This window comes from Mauremys mutica, chromosome 6 (assembly GCF_020497125.1).
Source record: "Mauremys mutica isolate MM-2020 ecotype Southern chromosome 6, ASM2049712v1, whole genome shotgun sequence".
NCBI lineage: Eukaryota > Metazoa > Chordata > Testudines > Geoemydidae > Mauremys > Mauremys mutica.
Window position 1 is genome coordinate 79839219 of NC_059077.1, and position 26396 is coordinate 79865614.

Sequence of the window (26396 nt, forward strand, 5' to 3'; positions counted from 1 at the left end):
CTCCAGAGACTCTAGTCAGCACGGTGGCAGACAGGGCAGTCAGGGAAGGCTGCTGTAACTTAGAGCACGTGCAATTGAACGGGAAAGGCATTGTCTGGAGAACAGTGGTGAATGGTCATAATTTGGGCCCAACGAATACACGGTCCATTTTGGTAGGATTACCATAGGATTTTTAAAATTGTAAATTTCACAGTTCCAGATATTTAAATCTGAAAGTTCACAGTGTTGTAATCATTGGGCTCCCAACCTAAATTCCCCGTAATCTGCACAGTAGCCTTCTTAGCGCTGCACAGTGCTCAGAGAACCTGCCTGGGGACCTGCTGTGGCCGGGGGAGGGGCACCCCTCCTCTGCCCCGAACCTAGCCCAGCCCCCAATCTGCCATGGCACCCCTTTCCGAGCCTGAACCCAGCCCCAGCTTGGACTGCTGTGGCATCCCTCCCCGGCCTGAACCCAGCCCTGACCTGGCCTGGCAGGGGAGAGGCGCCTATCCTGTGGCTCCAGCCCCATTGCTGCAGCAGCAGGGAGACGTGTCTCTCCCCTCCAGCCCAGGTGCTGCTGCAGGGAGAAAGAGCTGGGGGGAGTCCTCTCTCCCCACCATAGCTCTGGAGCACCCTCCTGCACCCCAAACCCTTCATCCCCAGCCCCACCCCAGAGCCCTCACCCCCTGAACCCAACCCTCTGCCCCAGCCCTGAGCCCCTCAGCCCCAGCCCAACCCCAGAGCCCACACCCCCAGCTGGAGCCCTCACACCCCTGCACCCAACCCTCTGCCCCAGCACTGAGCCCCCTCTCATACTCCAAACCCCTCGGCCCCACTCCCCACCACATGAATTTTGTTATGTGCACCAATATGGAGGGGATGTGTCACACATCCCCTCCATATTGGTGCGCATAACAAAATTCATTCCGCACATAGGTGGGAAAAGTTAGAGGGAACACCGGTCCTGATCCAAAAGAGGGGGGCAGTTGCAAGGCTACTGTGGGGGGGACGCGGTATTGCCACCCTCGTTTCTGTGCTGCTGCTGGTGGCAGCGCAGACTTCAGAGCTGGGCTCCCAGCTAGCAGCCGCGGAGCTTCCTGGAGTTGGGTTTGACCCAGCCCCAGGAGCAGCCTGTGTGGGGGAAAAGAAAGTACTATCCCTGCCCAGCCCAGCTAGGACTAGCAGCTGGAGCCTGGCACAAAGTGGGAGCTCCCCCAGCCCTGCCCCTCCCTGGCTCTGAGCCCAGCACATGGGGGTTAAAGGGACCTTGCGCTGGCTCTGTGTGTGCGTGTGTGTGTGTGTGTGTGCGCAGTGACCATGTCACTCACCTGACCATGGCACCATGGGTGGTCACCCACATTGCCCACCCATAAGGCCGGCCCTGGCCCCCCACAAAAAGCAATGAACCCTCCCCCCCCCATACCATGCCACCTCACTTCTGTGCTGCTGCTGACAGTGGTGCTGCCTTCAGAGTTGGGTGCCCAGCCAACAGCTGCCACTCTCCAGCTGCCCAGCTCTGAAAGCAGCACAGAAGTGAGGTGGCAATACCATGACCGCACCCCCCTGGGGAGTACATGAAGCTTAGATTTTTGGACACAGAGGGAGAAATGTGTGTGAATTGCACCCTCAGTTACTGTATGTAAAACATTTTGTCACTCTGAATGAAATGGTAGTAAAAAAAAAAAAGCTTACTTTTTCATCATATAGAGGCCTTTCTTTACAGTACCAAAGTTACCAGAGCCAAGTTCTCCTTCATCCAGAGACAGCATTTTTCTGTCTAGTGAGACATTTTTTGGTTTTATCTCCTCTGGATCTGCATATGGACTTTCATAGACTTCTGTGTCCATGGGCAAGGCATCCCTCTGATCTCCTGCATTTCAACCAATGAACAAGTTACCAAATTACAGGAAGTATGTCTGTTACTTATGGTAGTTCGTGCTTTCACACCTACTGTATTCACAGTGTAGGTGATCAGAATTGTCACTCATACCTTTGGTTTAGATGTATGAGTATTTGCTTAAAAAAAGCCCAGCTACTGATAGCTTCATACACACATGGCACTCCTCAAATTGGGGGGGCATTGGGGGCAAGAATGGTAATCTACCTCATCTTTTTATCAACTTATTTTCCTTTCTACCACCACCAGCAGCAGAAAGTGTAGCATTTGTCATCACTACCTGCACTGTCCTTGTTGGCACACTGATGTGCAATTTTTTTTACAGCTTTGTATACTCAAAAATAAATAGAATGTTACAAATAAGTGAAGAATTTCCTTGTGGAAGTACTCTGCTGTATGTGTCATCGTAAATGTTAGCCTGGGCTCATATTCTGATAGATTGCGTAACCTTGGGAAAAAGTTCATTTATATGGTGACATCTTATTTGTATGCTGTTACCCTTCCCATTCCACATAAATATACACAGTCATCAACTTAAAAAAAAAACCAGTGCTTTTCTGGTAAAACTGGCATCATGCACTTCTGGAAATCATTCTGACAATAAACACAGATCTAATTTTCTCTGTTTAAAAGGAACATGATATTTTACTAACTGCCAACCCTGATCAACCTGGCATCCGAAAGTCCAAGTTGGATTCTTTCCTTCTTTTACATCATGACTGGCGATGAAGATTCTGGAAACCAAATTAGGCGACCACTTGCACCTCTACAACCTAAGGTCTCAAACTTTAAGGGTGTGTGTGTGCACGTGTATAATATTCTGCACTCTTTTTCAAGAGTGGTATAGCAGGCATGTGCAGGAGCACTGTTGGGGAAACTTTCCTCAGGTTCCAGATGCTGCAGAGCCCCTCTTCATCCATCTAACATGCCTGAAGATGCATGTGGTAGAATCTAGCCCATAAGTAGTAATCATTTTTAAAAGCAGCAAAGAATCCTGTGGCACCTTATAGACTAACAGACATTCTGGAGCATGAGCTTCCGTGGGTGAATACCCACTTTGTCGGATGCAAGTAGATTTTTAAATGGTTTGAAATGTCTACATTTGTTGAAATGTTCACAAATTTTAAAAGTTGACAGCAACGCTGTTACTGAACAAACACTGAATTATCTGTCAGAGCTCTTATCCATATGTAAAGGACATTATGTCAGCACTGAGCCCTGGGCTGTTAATGCCCAAAGAGGGAAAACAGGCTCTCACTAAAGCACCCCCATACTGTTATTCATATTGTACCAACTCCTCTGACCGGGATGCTGTGTCAATGTGTTGCTGCTCACGGGAAGAGAGTGGAGAATGTAGTGGGGTTCCATGCAACCTCAGACTATGTGTCAAGGAGCCATGGGAAAGGGAGAGAAGAAGGAAGGATCCGCTGTATGTCTGGGCTTGGTAGCGATTACTATTGGCAGGGAGAGGTAAAGGTTTTGGTATTTACATAACATATCTCTGCCTACCTTGTTCAGCTCCCATTAGAGCTCTCGTCCTCTGCAGCACATAAGGATTAAAAGATGCTGAATCATCATGAGGAATGGATTGATGAAACTGCAGCACACACAAATAGAATTTTTCAGTTTGCTTAAGAAATGGTTCCTTTGAAAGCATTTTTTTTCAGGAGGTTATGGCATAATGAATGCTAGAAAGATGTAGGTGGAGAATGAGAGAGTAAGAAAGGGGTCAAACCAAGCTTCTCTCATTCTTCAGGTTATTGCTTGAGTAAATATGCAGGCCAAATAAAACACATGCTGCTAAAGCAGAACAAGGTACTGCAAATATTTCAGAGCATTGATTCTGAGAGAATTAACTTTAATGGTTCATGCACAAATCTTATCCTGTGGTCATTTTAATTTACATGCAGTTTTCAAATCCTATTTCAGTGTAATACTGGAAATCCTCAATATTTTTCTTTATTTTTTTTACCCCCTAATTAAGTCTTTCCAAACCCAGGCCATACAGAAATTCTGAGCACAAAAAAAAAATCTATATCTATATATATCGTCAATGCACATATTGTAGAAATGGCTTCAATTCCACTATTTTGAGGAAAACAAAGGTAGATAGAGATGACTAATACTCTTAGGCAATAAAAAATTATGGGCCAGATTCTGTGCCCTACTCAGTCCCCTTTGTGCTTGTCTCATTGCACAAAGGGGTCAGAAACTCACCCTACCTTTCCAGGATGGGGGAATCTCCAGCAGATGTAGAGCCAGTTACGCCACCCCCACTGCAAACTTTGCTGTAGGGGAGTGCTAGGGCTGGGAGAGAATATGGCTGGTGTGAAGTGTGTTCCAGTGATCCTTGGCTGGTAGATGGCCCCTTTGGGGCCATAGGCAGCCAACCTAGATTAGATAAATCCCCAGGCTGCTCTAAATCTATTCTGGGACTGTTATAGAACCAGCTTCAGGATCCAGCAGCCACAACCAGTTACCTTGCAGTTGAGCCCTAGATTTCTTCTATTCTCTGAAAAGATCATAGCTGATGTTGTAGCAATAATATGAAAGATGGCTTTGAATGGTATAAGCCAACCAATGGAATTCACATTCTTAGAAGTGAGTTATTCAGCTAGAGATACTCAGACACTAAGAAATGTTTGCAAGGATCCAATATATAACAAATATATTGTACTTGAAAGACAGTAGATGGCATGTTTTGTACATATTGAAATATATTACTGTTTTTAAAAGCTCTCTTTATACCTGCAACTTTTATTTTTGATGGCACAAACAAAACAGCCATAGTTTTCAAGTTAGGATAAACAGAACTTCAGAAATACTAAGGAGTTCAGATCCATTAACTGGTACACTATCTTTTATACCTCTCAGTCATAGCATTTCATAAGAAAAGCAGCCATCGTTCAGGAGGTATTGCCAACCAAAACCTAAAGAAATAATTTTGCCCAATCGGGTATACAGAAAAGGTTTTACTATATAAACTTGTAGAGCAAGCTCCAAATAATGGGCTAGCTTGATCTCCTCAGGTCTATCATGGTCCATTTGTGTCACTGTACCAGCATAGTAGGTCTATATTCCCTCTCCCCCCCCCCCCCCGCGGTGTTGGGGCATGGTAGGCTACATCAGAAATGCCCAGAACATTTCACAATCTGGTTTGTCCAGGCGGCTGGAGTGTCCCCTTAGGACCATATGCAAACAAGCACAAATTAGAGCAGGCTATAAATGATCCAGTCAAAAGAGGCATGGAAGAGAAGGGTGGAAAAAAGGGGGCCATTGCCCAGAAAAGTTGTAGAGAGGCTGCTTGGGAAGGATGTTTCTTCTTTTGGCAGTGCAGCATTTGCAGCAAAGTTGGAAGCGAGGAGTTCTGAAATGCATAGCAGAGGTGGGCTCTTCAATTTCAGAGAAACAGTGGCATTTTAAAAATAGCTCCTTTTTGTCCTGCTTACACTAGGAATTGTTACTTAGCACAGCAAATAAAACATTTACCCAAAGATGTGTGGGTCTGGCCAAATTGTCTGGGGACCATGGGCTGCAGACTACCTTGGGCGAGGTTGCCATTGTCACATGCCTGCAACTTACAGTTGGAAGTTGTTCAGTGGGAGTTGAGGGTGCCCAGCACTACACTGGATTTGTATGATTGTGCTAAGCATGGAAAGTTGTGAACCCAATGCCTTGAAATGTTCCCTGATGCTTACTTTAAAAGCCTTTGCAGGAAATCTTTTCTATAGTCATGATTAAGTAAAGCCCTTTTGCCATAGCTGTAGCTCCCAGATAACCAATGCAGCATGGCATTCTCATTTTATTTCTTTTCATGATTGGCTGAATGTTCTCTAGAGCTTGTACAATTGTGTTTGCATAACAGGGAGTTATTGCTGCTGCTAAATTCAGCAGACCTCTTTGCCTTTTAGATGAGCAAAGATTTTATGCACAATTTTTTTTCCTCGAACAGAAACTCAGGAGAAATGTGATATAAATGGGGAAAGGGCTTAAAAATGACAAGCTCAGAATTTCTAGTGGACTGGAACTTGCTGATTGAAACTATGAGCCAAATAATTGCTTGATAGTAAGACAAACCTGGAGCCTGAATCATAAAGAGGTAAAGTTATGAAAGATTAAAAAAGTAATTATTTTTGCATTTTGATAATTAGTAAGATATTCGATTTGTACCTGATCTAAATTTATATATGGAAGTATTCTGCCTCTTTCACTTACTAATATTCATAACCCAAAATCCAACAGGTTAGCACTCAGACTAGCTAAACAAACACCAGACACGTCTAAGACATGTTAGCCCCCACTAGATGGCACTAGTTGATTTAAATTTTCTTTTTTGCCAGGTGACTTGGACTTCCTTTGTCTAAACTTGACTTTAAATGAATGTTTGAGCTATTTTGAGTCACCAAAGAAGCTACCAGGAAACATTTTGGTTTGACATTAAGATATAAAATCAAACGATCTATTTTTTAACTTTTTAAAATGCACAATCTAGAAACTTCTGGATGTAATTAAGGAGAAATAATAATCTTCCTAATTAATGATGTCGAAATAAACTTTGACCTCCAGCTCAGTATGTTAATTTTTGAGCATGGGTTGTAATTTTGCATCATCTTAAAACTTGCATTATTGTTGAGTACTCAGATACGTAATGTTAAATGGCTATCAAAATCAGGTTTCAGAAGCTACCTCCCATTTCCTAAAAATATCAGGCTTTCCTTACAAATATGTGCGTAAAATAACAAAAACTGCTCTCCAGGACTGCAGTTGTCTTCACAACAGCCACACAAAAGTACAGACTATTTGGTATGATGCTATACTGCAGCCACCAGACATTATTTTGCTGCACAACAACCTCTCAAAATATGATTCTGCAATCCATATGTGTCACAAGACAAGGCTGCCTTTACTAGCACTAACTTGAGATCCACTCACTTTGCACATTTGGGCCTATGTTCTGCACCCTTTGAAGACAACAGAAGTCTTATTATTTAATTCTACCCCATTTTCCCCCACAATATTTACCTTCCACTGTCACAAAGTGCATGAGAGAGACTGGAGTACAGTAATTAATATGGTTGTAGCTGCCATGTGGCAGCTTCTGGAGATCAATGTATGATCATACCACTAGGATTCCATAATCTTCCATCAAATGCTGGTTCTTACTGGGATCACCAGGAGTTGTGGCATGAAACTGAGAAAGGGAAATTTAGCAAGAAGGAAAAGCTTTCTCACAATAGATGTATCCCACTGGGGGAACAGTCTTCCAAGGGAAGTAGTGGAAGCACTATCACTTAGAACTTTTAACAATAGACTAGAGAAAACATTAGTAAATATATAGTAGCATTGAAAGGCAGGTATTTCAGAGGAGAGGTTCTCTGTCTGTAATTTAACATGTATTATATTGCCACAGTGAACAGAGTTGTAGTTTCCCTGGAACAGTCCACATTTTCAGCCCAAATCTCACAAGGTAGTTTGATTCTGGGCTGTCAATCTGTAAACTGGCAAGATCCTGCCTGATAACCACACACACACACACACACACACACACTTGTTTCTGAAGGAGTGAGAAGAAATCCTGAACTGTTGTGTATTAGCCAGCCATTGGTGCTAGAAGTTTAGTTCTGAAAGAATAAATGTGGCAAAACAAGAATGTCTTTAGCCTCTTAAGGGACTGCATGTTGAAGGAAATTTTTCAAGGAGAAATTTTCAAAGGCAGAAATTAGAGTTATATGCCCAACTTCCACTTAAAGCCAACAGGAGTTTGGTGCATCTAACTCCCATTTCTGCCTTTGAATATCTCTTTCTTAAATTCTTGGACACAGACTTTTCTATGAAATATAAGATAATACAACAATACTTTGTCTTATGAAACACAATTAATGCATTGGTTAGGATGGTTGATATTCACGTAAAATGAAAGTCTGGAGTCAATGATGGTAGCGTAATCTGCCTGCAATACCACTGATTAGAAGGTGTATTGACTTGCTGAAGAAGGAACAGATAAGGATGCTATTGGTTGGCTAAAGTCTTTTGTTGCTGAGTTCTTATAGACCCGGTGATGTCCAGCAACTACTGTTATATCCTGATGGTGCTCTCTGCAGAGTTCCATTCTACATCCCCTATGATCCTGTGTGCATGTGAGCCTACTGGGGAGGTGGATGAGAGGTGGGTGGCAAGTACTGAGGATAAATGGCATTGCCAGCATGCTGACAATCTACCTCTAGGTCCCTCTGATCCAGTGCATGTAGGCAAACACTTGTCTGTGTCTACCAGAGATTGAAGTCTAGGGGAAGGTAAGCTTGCTGAGGCTCAATTTGGAGAAGATTTGTGGGATGTTATTAAATTTGGGGAAGCAACTGGAAGATTTGTGAAACATTATAATTTCTCTTACAGAGGCTGTTTTTTGTGATGTGGGAGCACAATCTGGGGTCTATTTTGATCCCTATCTAATACTAGATGATTAGATAGCAGCAGTGACCAAGATGGCTTTTTTCCCCCCATCTATACCTGGCAAGAATTCAGACCCCAAGGAACTTATTAACCAACAATACTGTAATAAAAAAAACCAACATACACCCATACACTCCTCATATGCAACATCATGGGCAAATTTTCAAATGGGCTTTAAAATCTGTGTCCATAAGTATTGTGCACACAAACAAGCACATGTGCATGCAAATGAGGCATCTACAACAAGGCCTTTTTCTGCAAGTCCTTACATGGTGCCCAGCAGAGAGCAAAGGTTGTTCGTGCTCCAGCATGACAAATAAGGTAAGCACTAAGCATAGTTCTCCACATTGACCAGGAGTAAATCTCAAGCATCTTTAGTGTCTGCTTCTTTACTCTCAAGAACATAGCATTAAAAAAAGGGTGAGGTGTGGGTGAAAGAAAGGACATAAGTGTTATTCTCAATATGCAATGAAGCCATTAGGAATGTGCTTGAGAATTTGCTTCTATACCTATCACTGTGCAGCAATAATTTATTGGCCATGTAGGAGTATTCCCTTTAATGCAAGATTGAGTTCTCCAGACCCCCCCCCACCTACTTATTGTGCTTATTCTTGCAACACTGCACTTGCACAATGCATGATCAACCCCAAGACATAATGACATGATCTGTGCACATAAGTTCTGCAGAAGCATTTTAGTGGTTGTTTGAATATTTGATCCTAAATGTATTCACTAATACATAAAGCAAGCCAATTTTCTGATGGCTAGTAATTGTTTACATTAGAAATATAATTTTGTACTAGTATAATTTATTATTTTCTAAAGTATCTCAGGCATACTGAAAACAGTGCTAACATTTCTGGATGTGAGGAATTAAGTTATCTAAAAACACAAAAACAATCTTTTACCGTTGCTAAGGATCAGGCATTGGTTTGATTCAATTAACCAAGACCACATTTGTGCATATGATTTGTGATTAGATAAAACAAGGATTAGAAGCAAAAAGATTATCAAATCTACATGACTAAATTGTTAGTAGCCAGACACATGCTTAGTATCAGGAAGCCAGAAAAGAAGTGAGGTTAGCCAAGTGTGGGTAAGTCTTTTCACTCATTCAAAAACCTACAAAGACTGTATTATGCACCTTTTTGCTGCCAGGCTTTGGAAAGGTGTACGATTTGAGTCTTGAGATAATTCCACCTGTTGACCAAGTCTAGAAACCATAATGTCAAAGAGGAACAGTAAATGTGTCAGGAAAATATCTAATGGTAATTTATAAACAGATGTACTTTTACAAGAACAACCTTCCAAAACATTCCTGGTATTTTCTCTACTCTGTGTCTAAGTATACTTTTAAATTATTATGCTGAATCAAAAAGTATGCAAAAGTAACATGTAAAATCTCCAACAGATCTTCCCTAAACCATATCACTCCCTCCCCTTCCAAATATCTCCTTTAGAAATCATTATATCCCAACATAAAGGAGAAAAACACAACTGTTGCATGTTGACTAGCATCATTGGGATAAATTCTGCTTCCAGTTACACTCTTGCAATCCCACTATTTTTAGTGAGGTTCCATGCATGTACAGCAAAATTTAGTCCTTAGTATTGTATAGAATTTCCAAAGTTGGAAAATACACCAAAGTTTGCAGAAATACAAAATGCAAATTTGACTACAGTTATAAATCAAAAACAAGTAGGCTTTTTTCCCAGTCAGTCACACAGTAAACCTCTTCCACTACTACTAGGAAATTCTTATTCCCTAAATAAGCAGGATTTACCAATGTGAAGCAGATAATACTCCACTTATAATGTATTAAGGTTAATACGGCTATCAATTTGAAGCACACCTTGGTTTTAGAATTAACATAAGATGGTTATTTAAAAAAAAAACAACTACATAAGCTGAATTGAACTCAAAACAGTGTTTTTTGGGGAAAAAAACAACAAACCAATAGATTTTGATTTCCACAAATGCAGTCTTGTCTATATAAATTCATTGAAAACAAAAGCAAAGACACTGCTACCTCGATATAACGCTGTCCTCGGGAGCCAAAAAATCTTACCGCATTATAGGTGAAACCGTGTTATATCGAACTTGCTTTGATCCACCGGAGTGCACAGCCCTGCCCCCCTGGAGTGCTGCTTTACCGCGTTATATCGGCTCACGTTATATCGGGGTAGAGGTGTATGTTGTTTGGCAAGTATGTTATGATAGCTGATTAGCCTTATGTGACTGATTATTTCTTAGAGAAAGCCATTTAGGACTAAACAGGGACAAAGAGCACACATTTAAATGTTTGAAGTAGTATTGTGTTGTCCTAACAATTACGCACTTACAGTTGATATGGCACTTTGACGCCCCTTTTCAGTCACGTAAAACAGTTTCAGAACTTACTTTTGAGGTTGAAGGTTTAGAACTTTTCAAATAATTAATTTTGAGTTATCTTATTATTTAAAAAGAGTCTGTCAGCTGTATTTCCCCCAAAAGGTTTCTTTTTAAAAGGATCGTTTGCTTTCAGACAACTAAAAAACGCAGCTTTGTTTTAAAACATCAAACTCGGCCTACATGTACATATTCCTATTTCAGGAATGGGTGCTGTATGGTATGAGACAAATTTTAGGATTGAAATTCCAAAGTTCCAAGATTTTTAAAATTGCATATTAAATCGGTTATTTTCCTTAATCTGACAATGTTCTCTTTCCATATGGGATCAAAAACCTTTGGGAACTTTCTAGTTATCCTGCAACAAATGAATATATCTTCTAAAGCGTTTAGAGTTTTTGTGTAGGGTGAGTGCTGTTCATCACACATTTCTTGTAACAGTCACTCCTTAACTTTTGACCCGATGCCTGTGCAGCAGTTTGTAAGGCTTTAGAGCTAATAACAACTAACTCACATGATAGTACTGCAGACATAAAAATGCATCCCAAGATGAATATTTTTTAGAAGTTGGAGGATGGCAGTATCAGTCTAAATAAACTGGCACTCAACTAATTAGGTTTGGACCTAGAACTTACATGTCTAGTGCATGGTAACTACTATATAAATATATGAATATAACAATACTTGGATAGATGACGGTTGCTGAAATCTGGATGCTCTAGACTTGTTGCTTCTCTGTATTGGTAGTGACTGATCTCAAATCCTAAACTCATCTCCTGGTCTAAATCCTTGATCAAGGTTTTGGGAAGATGCTCAGGGTGAAGGAATCATCCCCAAGGTGGTAGAACCAGTGGCTGAAGAAGTTTACTTAAGGTCCCCTTATATGATGGGAAGGAAATGTTCCTACCCTGCCCAACTCTTCGGTGGAGTACTGCTACATATGGGGATGATGAGCAGGGCTTCATGCTCGGTGTGGTACATGTACCTCTTGTACAGCCTTCCAACACCCTGTCTCCCCTGTCTGCTCTGGTTTCATTGCAAAGGAGACCTCAGTGTGGCAGAAGAGAGGACTGGATTTTGACATCTTGTCTGGTGGCCTAGTGATAACGTTACAGGAGACCCTACTGCTCTGTTAGTCATTGACGCTCCAGAGGATGAACTATAAACACAAGTAGCTTCTCTGAAACCATCAATTGTGATCTTCACTCTCATGAGCTAAGAAATATTGGGACTACTGGAGGCTTGTCTTGTGAACACAGCAATGGCTATTCCATCTTCTTCCTGCATTGGTTATCTATCTCCATACATTCCACACAACTTTATTTCTGGGTGCCTTTTCCAAGACAAGCTGGGGCCATTTAATCAGAAATATCTGAATAGATTTTTTTTTGTTCACTGGCAATAAATTTATTTTTTCAGGTTGACATGAAAACAGTTTTTTGGAAGTTTTCGGCAAGTCAAAAAAGTTAAAAAAATCATTTTGGGTCAAACTAAACATTTTGTTTGATCTAAAATGAACTTCATTTTGGATCAAATGAGTTTTTTTCCTTTTTAATTTTTTTTTAAATAACATGAAAAGTCATTTAAAAATTGAAAAGTCAAAGTATTTAATTTTGAAAATGTCAAAACAAAACATTTAGCAAAATGGACACAAATTCATTAAGTGTTTTTGGCTGGGTTCTGCCTATAGTTTCAGTTGAAAAGTTTTTCCCACTCTACCCCTAATCAGCCTAGCTCAGGCAATAGCCAAGTCTAAGAAGCAAAGGATGATATCTCTGACTGTAGAGTCATGTTTAGGGCAGTCATTGATGCATGTATTTGGGAAGAATTCCATTCAGATATGTATATTGACTGTGAATGTTTTTTGTGGAATAGCGGGCACTAGATAAGGGTCTCTCCAGATAATATTCTCTTGTAGCACATTAAATCTCCTGCTCTGAGCACCTCCGCTTTGTTTTATAGGTCACCATTGGTATTTATGCTAAATTGAGTCCAGCATTCTATGTAGCTTTCTCTCTTTCAAAGTAGAGGCTAGTGTTGTTATTTAAAGATATGGGCCAAAGAAAAATGTGCTTGCAGGTTTAAAATAGGAGTATCATGGAAAGAAAAATGTCAGCTTCTTCTACAGCTCAATTGGCTGCCCAGCTATTTTCAGACCCAAACCTCCCTGTTCTACTTCATGATTAAATACATCTGTCACACAAAAGATACCACTCCTTTTGGTAACTTCCTCATTGCTGGTTTTTGTATCTAGAGAATTCAAGACCAGAGTGAGGAGTGGGAAAGTGACAGCAACTAAGAAGGGCTACTGGCATGGGGGGGGGCATGATTCTGCACAGGGGTAAAGGTGGATCAGAATAGCAAGTGGGGGAGAAGAAGAAGGTTGAGGGGATGACTAGTAACATGAGGCCAGATGAGGAGTAAAAAATAAAAAGACCAGGGACTAAGGGAAGCAGCAGTAACAGGGTAGGGTAGGAAGAAGGGTGCCAGGACAAAGATAGGCAGGTGATAGGGGCTTGTTGGAGCAGGACAGGGAGAGGAAGGCAGAACTATATGGAATAAGGAGTATGAGAGAAGGTGGAGAAGCAGAGGCAAATCTGCTTAGGTGAGGAGACCCTGTTGGCTCTCTAGCTGGTGAGGAAGGAGGAAGGACTTGGTCTGTATGCTGGCTGGCAGGCAGGAAGAATCCGGTCTGTGGGAGGAGGGGAGTGGATTTGGCTGCCATAGTTAAAAAGGAAGAGGCAGGTAAGGGGAGGAGCTCTTTGCTATCCAACTTTGTAAAATTAAAGGGATATAATGCTCCAGGATTTCTGAAAACTCTGATCTTAGAACAGAGCTAGCATGCTATGAAAATGGTATATTGGAATCAAGTAGATAGTTAACTGCAGATTCTACATGGTCTACATCAGTGTTTGCAATTGTTATTTATTCTTCTGAGTATGCATTTCTATCTGTGCAGTTTGAATTACTTTTTAATTAAACTCTGTATATAAGAACTGCTGCATAAGTGGTCAGCTGAACAGTTTAAGAGTTACTGTTTCTCCACAAGGATGCCCATGTGGAATTCAGCTATGGTAAGTAAACCTTTTGAGCGCTGTAGATAATAGGATTCCATGTAATTTTCTATTTTTTCCCTTTATATTAAAAGGCAAAGAAATAACATAAAAGGAACTCTGTTAATGCAATGCCAATGTTCAGATGTTAATTACAGAAAAGTCTATAAATTATATATTACTGAGAATATATTCTTACGGCAATAATTTTAGAAAAGGAACCAACATGGTATGCACATAACACTTATCTCATTGAACCCTTTGTTCTCCCCAACCTTCCTTGCTGTTTTACCATATGTCTAAGAAAGGGCTCAAAACTGTTTCAAAACTGTTTCAAATGAGGTCAATAGCAAAATTTCTATTCACTTCCATGGCAGAAGACTCAGGTCTATATCTGTAAGTCCCTTGAAGTTTTAGTGTTTTGAGCCCCAGTCCTGAAAACACTAAGAATGTGTATAATTCTACTCATGTGAACAGGCCTTTTAAACTTAATGGGACTATTCATATGAGTAAAAACACACTTTTAAGTGTTTGCAGGACTAGGTCATTAGTATGTAAAGAATCATGAACAACTATGGAGATATAAATAATGTTAACTTATAATGATACAACTAGAATTAGAGCTGCACTGCAATTTCACTGATGAAGCGGAGAGAAGAGTTTGGCCTGTGTTCTTTCATTACATGATCACACAACATTGGTCAATTTAACCTATTATTCGGCTAATAGAATAAAAAAATAGAACTAATTTTTTTCTATAAACTAACACTTTATAGAGCTTCAAGTGATTACCTTTCCTTTATACACTTGCAAGCATATAGGTAGTATTTTCTGTTCTTGCATAAGCTGAATTTTAACGTTCTGCCTCCATTAAGGTTGTGGAAATAAGATGATTTGTGTACCGCTGACATGTTTAAACTTCACATTTGAATATAATTTTAGTTACACATATGTTGTATGGATCCAAACCTCAAGACCAAGATTTTAAAAAATGGTTAATGGTTTTGGGTGCATATGTCAAAGAGGCCTGATTTTCAGAAAGCACTGGCCTCCTACCCTCTGAAAATCAGGCCATATTAAGGTGTCTTCAGTTGGCACCCGAACATTCAAGCATCCACAATTATTTTTGAAATCTTGGCCCAAATCCAGATATTGTATGATGATATAGCAGATTGGGACAGTATTCTCACAAAAATCTCTCTCACTCTCATGAAAGTATTTCCTGGGGTTATTTCTCTGTGGAAAATGCCACTTGAACAATTTACCATTGCAGTAAGAGGTAGATGTGTTTTGTGATGAAGGGAATGGATGGCAGGCTACAGTCATTAGCTTGAGCAACCATACCATCAGCACAAAAGCTAGGGAAAATCTGGGCTGGCAGAGCAGGGAAGCAGCACTTTTGAGAGCCAGGAATTTTTCTTCTTTAAAAACCACTGGGTGAAGTTCTGGCTCCATTGAAGTCAATAGCAAAACTCCCACTGATTTCAATGGGGCCAGGATTTCACCCAAAGCTTGTGATCAAAGTGAAGACATACAGGTTTAAAAAGTGTTTATTTTGTTTTTTTAAAAATTACTACATGGATCTCCCTTGACCCTGCAAGGCTCCAATAATGGCTGTGGTGCAGTCACCCCTCTAACTGGGTTGTGCGAGCTGGTCCGTGACTTGGCCCTTAGTGTGTGACAAAGTCAAAGTTATCCCTGAGGCCAGTGTGAGTATTCACGCAGCCTGTGTACATGCATGCATGCAGGCAGCACTGCTATTGTCACATTTTGTGCTTTGCTTGACAAAGGTATTACATTATTTTAAATATTACATTTTCTCTCTGGCACCACTGCCTTTGATGTTCTGTTGCTACTGATCAAACACTAAAAGGCTGAACATAGGGTACTGTGCTGTTGTTTACCTAAATGCTATTACCAGACCGCACTTCACCACAGGCTCATGTATTGTGTCTATGTGACATTTAGTTTTTAACTGATCGTCACTCATGGAGAGCCAGGACAGTCTACCCAACTACTGCCCATTTATCAGGCTCTGGCTGGTATGGGCCCCTGCAGGCCTAAAACAGTCTTAGTTCGGGTACATCAGCTCTCTCATTCTATCCCAGAAAAAAAAGTTTCTCTAGAGTGCAACAATTTCAGACTCTTCCTGTATTGTTTTTCTGTATCTGATGTTTCCCTAACTGGAATCCTAAATCTGAGTCTAAAACATTTATAGGTGTTACAGGTACAAGATTCACATTTTAGATATTTTTAAAAACTAGTGGCAGATAGGTGCCATTTGTGCCTCTGAAAGTATCCCTGTATTTTCCTAATATTTAACAAGTGATATGATTGCATATGTTTGGTGATCATGTAATTAAAGACTCTTTTGCAGTCCATATGGGCAAGCAGGGCAGTTCTGTTTGGTGTGAACCCCAATTCTGAATTTCTTGTGCTTTGTATAATTAAAATTTCAAGTTTGGGGCCAAATCGTGTCCCCTGCAGCAGTGATGCGAAAAAAGGAATAAAGTCTAGATAATCTTTTACTGCCTCTTCATCTTTTGCAGAAGCAGCAGGGCAGAATATTTCCAGACAGCCCAGCGCATGGGCCTGGCTGTCATCTCTGTCTGCAAACCACATCCTAAAGGGTGCATGGTCTGTGGTCAAATAAGGGTGCTTCTAGCCTCCCAGTCAGCTATAGCCCAACACTGATTTCAGCGCATGTTGGATAAGGCCTTTAAAAACCTGAGGTCAGCAACAAATGTTAACTGTGGAAATAGTTTGTATTTATTCAGCAAAGTGATTCTGTTTTAGCCAGCAGATTCCTGAAACAGAAGATGCACTGTGCAGTATCTCAGCTCCCCCATGTTGTTATAGTTAGTGCAGGATATGGCCCATAATATTGCCATAGTGTAGCTTTTTGCATATGATAGATCATAATTTTTTAATCTTGTGCCTAAAATAAGACCAAAGAATTACATGCTGCATATAACTCTGAGCAAAAACTGATTAAAGGAATAAGCTAGAATACTTCAAACCGGGGTAATGTACTTTTCCATGTACTGTCTATATACAGCAATCATAAGAAAATTAATTCACTACTGTAGTGGCATGCATTCATTAAAGTTCCTAAAATGCTAAGAAATACTAAGGATCTCACTTGCTTTTCTTAAACATAAGCATTGCTGCTACTGCTTACTCTTACCTTAGGATGGGTTCCGGGAAGTGGAGGTGGACGGGTGTCAAAAATAATGTTAGCTATAAGGGAATCAAACATAAGAATTACTTTGTAAGCATATAGATTGCTGCCATTCTTACCAAGAGTGGGGAATATAGTAGTGAAAAAAAACCAACAAAAAAACCATGTGGATGGCCTCTTATCAAACTACAGATTTTACATACTATGGTTCCAGTAGGTTTTATTCATGACCAATTGACAAGATATTAAACACAACAATCACCGGCTACACTGATTGCTAAGTCATGTTCAACACCATGTTAGTTATCACAATGCTACAATATTGTATTCTTACGAGAACTAATTTTCAAGTGAAGAAAAAGCCATTTTTACGACCTGTTGAGATTTTCACCCCTTGTTGTTATAGAAACCAGCCTTAGAACCTGGCCCAGAACTTCTTACTGCTTTCTGGACTAGATAGAATACTTGCCAGGCCTACTGGCCTTGAAAAGCTTGCCGACAATACTTCACTGCCTGAGAAAGAGAAACCATTCCAAGAAGAATTAAAATATCTGAGGATAGCAAGGGACTAATTGCCATCAAGATTAGCAATCACTGTAGGCAAAAATATGGCTCTATCTAATATAGAATCCCCCTATACCTTCTCACACTACCCAGAGCAATTCTTTAGAATAGTCTGCATGTTCCTATTCCTCTGATGAAGAAAATGCACACACCTCTTCTTATCTTTAGCAGGAACATTAGAGTTTTACAGTCATCTGAATCACTTACCATTTTCTGAGCCAAGTCGTGGACATGGAATTGTGAGGACCCTTTGCAGCCCATCTGGTTTGTATGAATAATGTTCAACTAACTATCAGGACAAAATAGAAGAGAGAATGTCAGAAGGTAATATTGGGCAATAATACTGGCTGTGTGTTCTTGACAAGTCATTTCACCTTTCTGTGCCTCTGCTTCCCGTCCTACTCTGTGTCTGTCATGCCCACACGCTTCAGGGCAGGCACTGCCTCTCACTGTATGCCTGTACAGTGCCTTGGCTGGGCCTGTAGACACTACTGTGATGTTAATAATAAGACATGTATTGTTATTAGAACTGGCCTTTGCATTTTTGGATGGCTTTACCTGTACACAGACTGTGGAATCACAGTCATTTTACTGTCTAATGTGGGGTGGGATATGCAGGCAGGATTTGCAGCTCTGTTCAGAGAACACACTGAGTCATTGTACAGCATCTACAGTACATATTCATTATGGGGGGAGGGGAAAAAAGTGTGTGTGTGTGCGCACACACACACGCATTTATTTATTTTACACAGCTCTAGGATCACAGGCAAATCCTGCCTCCCACCAGTATCTGTCTGTGGTGGACGAATTTCCTTTGCCCATACAGCTCTCCTCATCAACAGTAGAGAACACTAGTAAATCAGCATTTTTGTCAGCTTTGCATTAAGCAGGAAGGATATGCATAGTTAAGGGAAAGGCTAACAATTATTATATACAACTATAGACTTACATTATATACATACAGTTATAACAATTTGTGTTAATATAATTTTAAACAATAGGCGGCAGCAGAAATCTGCTACTGTTTCATTTCCTTTAGTGTTTTCAATTTACCCACATTTATTCCTTGCAGTGCCTCATCTTTATTACAGACTACAGTATAATCAGCAATCCATTCCATGATTATGTAATCTGGGCCAGGATTTAGATGGTTTGGTAATGCTGGGCAGGCTGTATTTATCAGTTTGCCAGCTAGAGAGTCACAGAGCTAAAGAGGACTGTGTGCGCCTAGCATCCTAAACTATTCCCTTTGTGGTTACCACACCAGAGTTCTGTCTTTTGCTTGTCACAAGGGACATTACAGAAATGCCATAGAGCTATTATTTAATCTTGCTTTTACAAATGAAAATGCCTTTTCATTCAAGGAAATGTACAATTCTTTAAATAATAACTAGAGAAATTTTAAATTAAGCCAACACATTTAAAAAAAAACTATCAAAAACTGTACCACTTACATAGCTTTCTATAATAAAAGATACTTCCCCCTTTTCCCCTAAAGGATGAAAATCACTAAAAATTAAGTTAGAATTATGTGGCCAATTAGCTAAAGATTGCGGATCCGTTGTAAAGTAAAACAGAAACTGCCTTATTTGGTGCTATAGAAACATAATGAGAGTTGTCCAACTGATTAATTTAACAGACCTGCCAGAGGGTGTCAAACTTTTTTCCATCTGGTATAGATAGCTTTCCTGTCTTGTCTCTGTCAATACGATAATGCAGTACTTTTCCTTCACTGAGCAGACAGAGAGCATAGGATCCATTGTTGTCCCTTTCCCTGATTCTGAAATGACAAGATAAATATCAAAAGGTTATTCTCTACTAGTAGCAAGCATCTGTATTTTGGGGAAAAAATCGTATGTTCTACAAGCTTTCCAAAAGGAAATAGGGCTAAATCTGCATCCCAGCTTTTGAGGCCTTCCCTTGAAAACCCTCATGTACTTTTAGTGTAAATTTTATAAAATGCAGTTTTCTGAAGTTTGTTTTATCATTTTCCTGGGGAGGAGGGAGGGGGGAGGAAGTTCCAACTTGTGGAGCTATTTTCTAGGGAGCAGCAGAATCCTGTGTTCTGCACAACATGCATACTATGGGCAGGTCTACACTAGAAGCGCTACATCGGCACAGCTGCACCAATGCAGCTGGTTGCTGTAGCGCTTCTGGTGAAGACGCTCTATGGCAACAGGACAGTGCTTTCCTGTCAGTATAATTACTCCACCGCCGCAAGAGGTGGAAGCTATGTCAGCGGGCAGGTGTCTCCCACCGACTTAACACTGGTGTGGACAGCACTTAGGTTGTTGTAACTTGCCTTGCTCAGAGGGGGGGGTGTCTTTTTCACACCTCTGAGCGTAATAAGTTAGATCAAATTAAGCAGTAGTGTAGACCTGCCCTCAGTGAGTCAAAGGCTCTGAATGCATGCACTTTTGTGCACTGCAAGGCTGAAGTCAGAGACAGGGCTCTTGTACATAACAGTTGTATTTACGTCTCTCTGGGAAGGTCTACACTACAGGGGAAAATCGATATAAGATACGCAACTTCAGCTACGTGAATAACGTAGCTGAAGTCGAAGTATCTTATATCGAATTACCTACCGTCCTCACGGCGCGGGATCGATGTCCGCAGCTCCCCATGTCGACTCCGCTACCGTCGTTCAGGTATCGATATATCGCGTTTAGATGAGACGCGATATATCGATCTCTGAGCAATCAATTGCTACCCGCCGATACGGCGGGTAGTGAAGACGTACTCTCTGGTACCTCAAATAAAGTGGACATCAACAGATAGGCAGATATAGTGAAAACTGATTGTTCACTCTTTTATCCTATATCCTAATACAAAGATGGGGGGAATATCTGAAATTAATAGCAGGTTAAGATAAGCATAAATAAAAAGAGAAACATTGAATTAGCTTGTGGTGTTTACTGCTATATGTAAGGATAAAATTATGTCATGGAGGTCATGGATTCCATGACTTTCCGAGACGTCTGTGACATTTTCCACTTCAGCCTCGGGATGGGGACCCTGGAGCTATGAGCCAGTGTGGCTGGCAGGAGTGCCCCAGAGCTGTCTGCTGCTGCGGGTGACGAGGGAGCCCCAGAGCTCTCAGCCGTTGCGGTGGTTGCTGGACTCCCTTCCACACAGCGGGGCTCAGGCTTCAGTTGTCACCCGCCCATCAAACCTCCCATTAATTTTTAGTAAAAGTCAGACGGGTCAGGAAGTTCTGTGAATTTTTGTTTATTGCCTGTGACCTGTCCGTGACTTTATTAAAAATAACCGTGACAAAATCTTAACCTTAACTCTAAGTCATGTTCAAGCAACGTAGCAGGATTTTACAAAGCAGTCTACTTGTATTAATTATGTTAACATTTGTTAAGCAAATTAGATCTTATGCTTCAAGGTGCAAGGTCTGCAGTGGATACATAAAGCATTGCACTATTGGCTATGCACACAAGCAATTATTTTCTCTCTCTGAAGTACACCTCTACCCCAATATAATGCTGTCCTCAGGAGCCAAAAAAAATCTTACAAGTGAAAGATATTGATCTTGCTTTGATCCGCCAGAGTGCGCAGCCCTGCCCCCCCAGAGCACTGCTTTACCGCATTATATCCGAATTCATGTTATATCGGGTTGTGTTATATCGGGGTAGAGGTGTCTCTCTTTCTGGCTACTGCCCCAGACAGAGTAATCATCTTAATGGACCTGTGGCAAAAAGTCAAACCCTGGTTCTGTCCCCTTAAGTGTTTGGAATTCACATGCCATTCTTATTTATTTTACATAATATTAGATTATGAAGATGATCCATGTTCTCTCCCCATTATCTTCATTGGTAAGATAGGAAAATCAAAAAAGTTATATAGGAGACCATGGAATGTAGTGCAAGAAAAATGTGTACTAGTCACATTCATCCAGGATACTGGCCAAACAGGAGGTCTGAAAACAATATATGAAGTGCCTGCATTCAGTAGTACTGCTTTTAAAACTATACTATGTGTTGTAGTCACATAAACCCATACTGGGCTAGTTTCCCTTCAGTGGCTGACTCCAGGAAATGGTTTGAGCATGCTACTGCCTTTATGCTGTCACACTGGTCCTTTAGCAGAAAAAGTAGACTTTTGATTTTAGATCCAGAGGCCGCAGGTTCAAACACAGCTGGTAGGAGGCTGTCAACTGAATTGGTCTATATGTTTTCTGATGTAATGTCTTCCACTGGAAAATGCAGCTTCAACTACATTGAAACATTCTGAAGGGATGTGTCAATTTTGACTAAACTTTAGACTGAAACCTGCCTGGTTTCCTGTCAACTCATCCACATGCCTTCCTGGGCTCCTTAGCAGCCCATTTGTCAGACTGCCAGGCTCCCTAGGATCCTTGGTTGGCCAGGCTGCCCGACTCAGGCAAGTGGCCCAACTCCCAGCGCAATTGCCTGTATGATGAGTCAGGCAGCCAAGAAAACAAGCCAAAAATTCCATTTTTGGTTCTTTCGCCTGTGAAAAATTTCAGTGTTTTGACCTTTTTCTCTGAATTAGAGACAAAGGGTTTTTTGGTTGTCCACCTCCCCACCCCCGAAATTCAAAATTTTTCATGGGTGGGAAAAATTGTTTCTCAGCCAGATCTATATGTCAAACAGCTTTCAGAGTTTAAATTATATTGAAATGAGTTACCAGTATATACACAATGGTGGTTCACAGTATTAAAGAACTGAAAAACTGAATCATTGTTAAGGTTAAGATTTCATCATGGTTATTTTTAGTAAAAGTCATGGACAGGTTGTGGGTAATAAACAAAAATTCACAGAAGCCTGTGACCTGTCTGTGTCTTTTACTAAAAATAATGGGCTGATGGGGGTGGGGGAAGAGATGTTGACTGAAGACCAAGCCTCAGTGGGGGTAGGATGGGTCCAGCAGCTTCCAAGGCCGCTGCAGCTAACAGCTCCGAGGCCCCACCATGACCAGTGGGAACTACAGGTCTCCCCAAAGCCAATGGCAGCTAAGAGCGCCAGGTCCCCACCAGCTGACAGCCCCAGTCCCTCCATCCTGTGGCTGAAGCAGAAAATGTCACAGAGGTCTCTGAAAGTCACAGAATCTGTGAGTTCTGTGACCTTCATGACATAATCTTATCCTTATTCACTGGCAAATAGTTTCTCAAGTAACTTAGAGGTAAATATATGGCATGAAACCCAGACATGGTACTGAGATGCTTTTGTTGGTGTTGTATTTATTAATACGCAATTAGGTCATGTTCCTGTAACTCCACTGGGCTTTGTAATGCTTTCCTCATTTCCTGGCTGCTGTGAAGGAGAGGGATTGAATTCTCTTTCTCCTTCCTGATGTGTGTGTTTGTTTCCCCTTTTCTCCTACACGTAAGATGGAAGGAGTCTCTCCTTTCCTCTCACCCACCATCTCTTGGCAGGTAGGAGTCCCAGTACCTTTCTCTCCTCCTCATGCCTGGACAGAAAATACCAAGTTTCCAGTGGCATCTATATTGATGAGTTTGTTCAGCACACGCTGAAATGCCTGAGCCATAGTTTTGTGATTCTGTCTTTTTAATCTCTGCCTGCATTTCATGTAGAAGCAGCGAAGTGTGAGCCAGGTCAGGATACGAAGTAAGAGGCACATGCCGGGCCCTGAAGAGCTGTATCCTACTTCAGAAAATTTTCCTTTACATCTGTGATCCTTACAAAATTTACTATAATCGGAGTCTACTCTCTCGCTGATGTCTGGTCCTGAGAGGATGTATGAAGGTAACTCATTAACAGTAATAATCTCTGCACATGTAAAACGTCAGCCTATGTAGAGCAGATCAATATATTGGATACACAATTGCTTTCCATGTTATTGAGAGATAACAGATTATATTTCCTAATATGGTGCAAGTTACTTTCTGAATGCTATGGAATGTAATGCAAAATTGCATATCTATTTTGGAGACAATGCCCTCCACTCTGAACATGTATTTCTAGTTCTTTTAATTATTAAGAGCAATACACAGGACAACAAACTGCAAGTCATTCTCCATTTTAGCAGAAACCTTGCTGCTCTTGACTGGTCAGTCAGCACAGGAAGTCAGCGTGCTAAGTACCTGTATGTTAAGAAAAACCACAAACAATATGGTTCAGGTTTCTTTTAAAGTGATAGGCAAGCTATTTTGGTTTCAGAAAAAAATATCTTATTCTATTTCCCCTTTCTGCAAGTCAGTATTCCAATCATATTTATGTTCTGTACATTTAAATTTTAACCAACAAATATAACTTTGCATGCAATATGGCTGAATGAGCAGTTCAGAACAACCCATGAACAAGCTTAAACAAGTCTTATTTGAATTCAACGAATCAAATCAAAAAATTAGATCACACCCATTGTTACTACATCACATAGCATTGTGATCTGCGATGCTAGCACTATGATGCAATTAAGAGCCTGCACACTTTCAGATGGCCTTCAAACCTGTTGTCACATCTCAAAAGTAAATGCTCGCTGCATTTGCAAGACAGTGGGAAGTGTTCTTAGAAGCTGGGTTTCACAATTTCATTTTGGTTTTGAAATGGTAACTTGTGAAACTAATCATGGTTTTCTAGGTTAAACTAATCCTAAGGAACTCTTGATAAGTATATACTGCTTAGCACTTAATACAATTCACCACTTAATGTGTCTCCTTTGCCCATGGAATTTGAACAAACTTAAAAATTAAAGTGAAACTAATGAAGAGAGAACTACCTAAATTGAAAATGAAAACATTTTCTGAAAGGCGCCATAAGTGAAATCCACAAGTTTTGCACAGCTCTCATTGTAGCAGGGTGATACTGGCAGGATGATACAGTTTCAGTGTTGCCATGTTGGATTTGGGGTTCACCTACATTATTTTGTATTCACAGAAGTTTTTGTTGAGTAATTCTGAGAACTGCAAAAACAAAGTAGCTGATTAGACTGTGTGTTGTAACTGTGCTGTACAATGCACCACACCATTTATGAATCTTCAATAGATTTCCATGTAGAAGTTCAAAGGAAACAATAATAAATCCCTTGTCCAAATGGTTTTCTGTGGACATTGTATATTTTAAAACTTTTTTAAAAATCAAGATCTATTAAAGAAACCAGTACTAGAATACTACCTGCTCCTCCATCCCAACACTTGCATACACCCACAGAAGTAAAATATAACAGTTAATGCCTGGAAACAAAACACTGCTCCTATTCCTACTGAAGTCAACTCTCATAGATAGCAATAATAGGTGGAACCACACTTGTGTCCAAATGTTTTGGTTCTTATATTAATTATATTTTAAACACCCAGGTTACACTGAATTCACAACCGAAAATTAAGTATTGAGTGGTGCAGTGAAAACAGAATGTATTCATTCCATTGGTTGGAATTCTTCCACTCAGTCTGTCCCTTGGGTTTCTTAGGTCCTTACAACTGTAATGTTAAGTGACAATTGATAGCTGTTTCAAGGATAAATGTAAATTCTGTAGGCTCATTTAAACATTTTCTTGGATAAAAATCTCGATTTTATCTCAGTACCTTTTGCTTCCAAACAAAGCCAAATTATCCCCTCTGTAAAAACAAACAATCCTTTTGAGGAAAAAAATGTAAATATAATGTGGAAAATTCATGACATTCTACCATTGGGGAAGTTTGGAAGAAGTTAGTGGCAAAAGGCTTGGTTTTGGAATGCTGTGGAACTCAAGGATGCTTGAAGAATCACAGCCCTCCCCAACTGTGAATTGAACAGAGGCCTTCTCAAAATACTGGGGTGCTTGCTGGGTCTTTGCAGACCCCTAAAGAACAATCATGTGAAGCTATATTTTATAGAAAAAAAAACATCACTAACACCAACTTCCAACCCTAGCAATCCATTTACATTTTTGAAGGCTATATTTAGCACTAAAAGGGGCTGGTAATTTTTTGTGGGGGGAGGAAAGTCCCTCCTCCCCAGTTAAATATTGGTGGGGACAAGCCCTCCCTACTTTCCATTGGGTCTAACACCCATGGAAGTGTAGCCAAAAAAGGGCTGCCAGTAAGTCTGGTGGAAAGTGAGAAGAGAGGAGGAAACACATAGTGTAGTTACTCATCCCCTTTTCATGCTCATGTGTATGTGTGTCCTACCCCTAGGCCACAGAACAGAGATGGCCATCTGGCCCGCAGTCAACAACTAACATGATCCTGTAATACCTTTATCAGTGGAATAGTTGGATAGAATTTTCCAGTTCCTTAATTAAAGTATCATAGATATTTTTATTTTCATGATAGCCTATGTCAGCAGTTCCGAGTCCTATTTATAGATACAGAGCTAATAAAAATAATGCAGATGTGCATTACGCAATTCAGCACCATGTAGTTTGGTCAGGCAGTATTCAAAAAGAAAAGCAGACTTCTGAGACTAGATTCCCACTGCATCAATTGTTCCAGTACATGAGAAAAGCATTTAGTGTCATCAGGTGTGATATCACATCAAATAATGCGGGACAGGAGGCCATTAGTCCCTTTAATGGACTAGACTAGCTTTGCTCGGCCTTGGCAAGCTCAACAGGTACTGTAGGCATTCTTGTGATATTAAAATTATGTTTTGGTTCCTTCCTGGTACTTCTGCATGCGTGTTCAAGTTATATACAAGCTATATGTGGCTGTGAACCTTCTGATAACATGTACATGATCGGATGTAATTACAAGTAATTAGAGAAGCTGTATGTGTTTGTATCTAATGCTGAATTTAAAGTTTATAAATGTGTTAGGAACTATATATCTCATTCCAAACTACAAGATTTGAAGCTGTACGGCTAAATTTCTAAATCTAGCCTTTATGTCTTGCAGGAATTCATCTTCTAAACACATGCTTATAAAACTAAATTTACAAATTCAAAAGTCAGGTGTATACTGGCTACCATTGCTTA

The 26396-nt window shown here is 40.5% G+C and overlaps 1 protein-coding gene across 4 annotated transcripts in view; it reads right to left on the reverse strand.

Annotated features, from left to right (window-relative positions):
- Nucleotides 1–26396, reverse strand: part of SYK (spleen associated tyrosine kinase) — an 86449-nt gene that overhangs the window by 9888 nt on the left and 50165 nt on the right. For all 4 annotated transcript variants that reach the window (XM_045021347.1, XM_045021348.1, XM_045021345.1 and 1 more), the window contains exons 4-9: nucleotides 19155–19293; nucleotides 17721–17802; nucleotides 16956–17008; nucleotides 9471–9539; nucleotides 3386–3473; nucleotides 1672–1849 (exon numbers count right to left, since the gene is read on the reverse strand). In XM_045021347.1, coding sequence (XP_044877282.1) covers nucleotides 1672–1849; nucleotides 3386–3473; nucleotides 9471–9539; nucleotides 16956–17008; nucleotides 17721–17802; nucleotides 19155–19293 — 609 coding nt within the window. The remainder of the gene's footprint in view (nucleotides 1–1671; nucleotides 1850–3385; nucleotides 3474–9470; nucleotides 9540–16955; nucleotides 17009–17720; nucleotides 17803–19154; nucleotides 19294–26396) is intronic.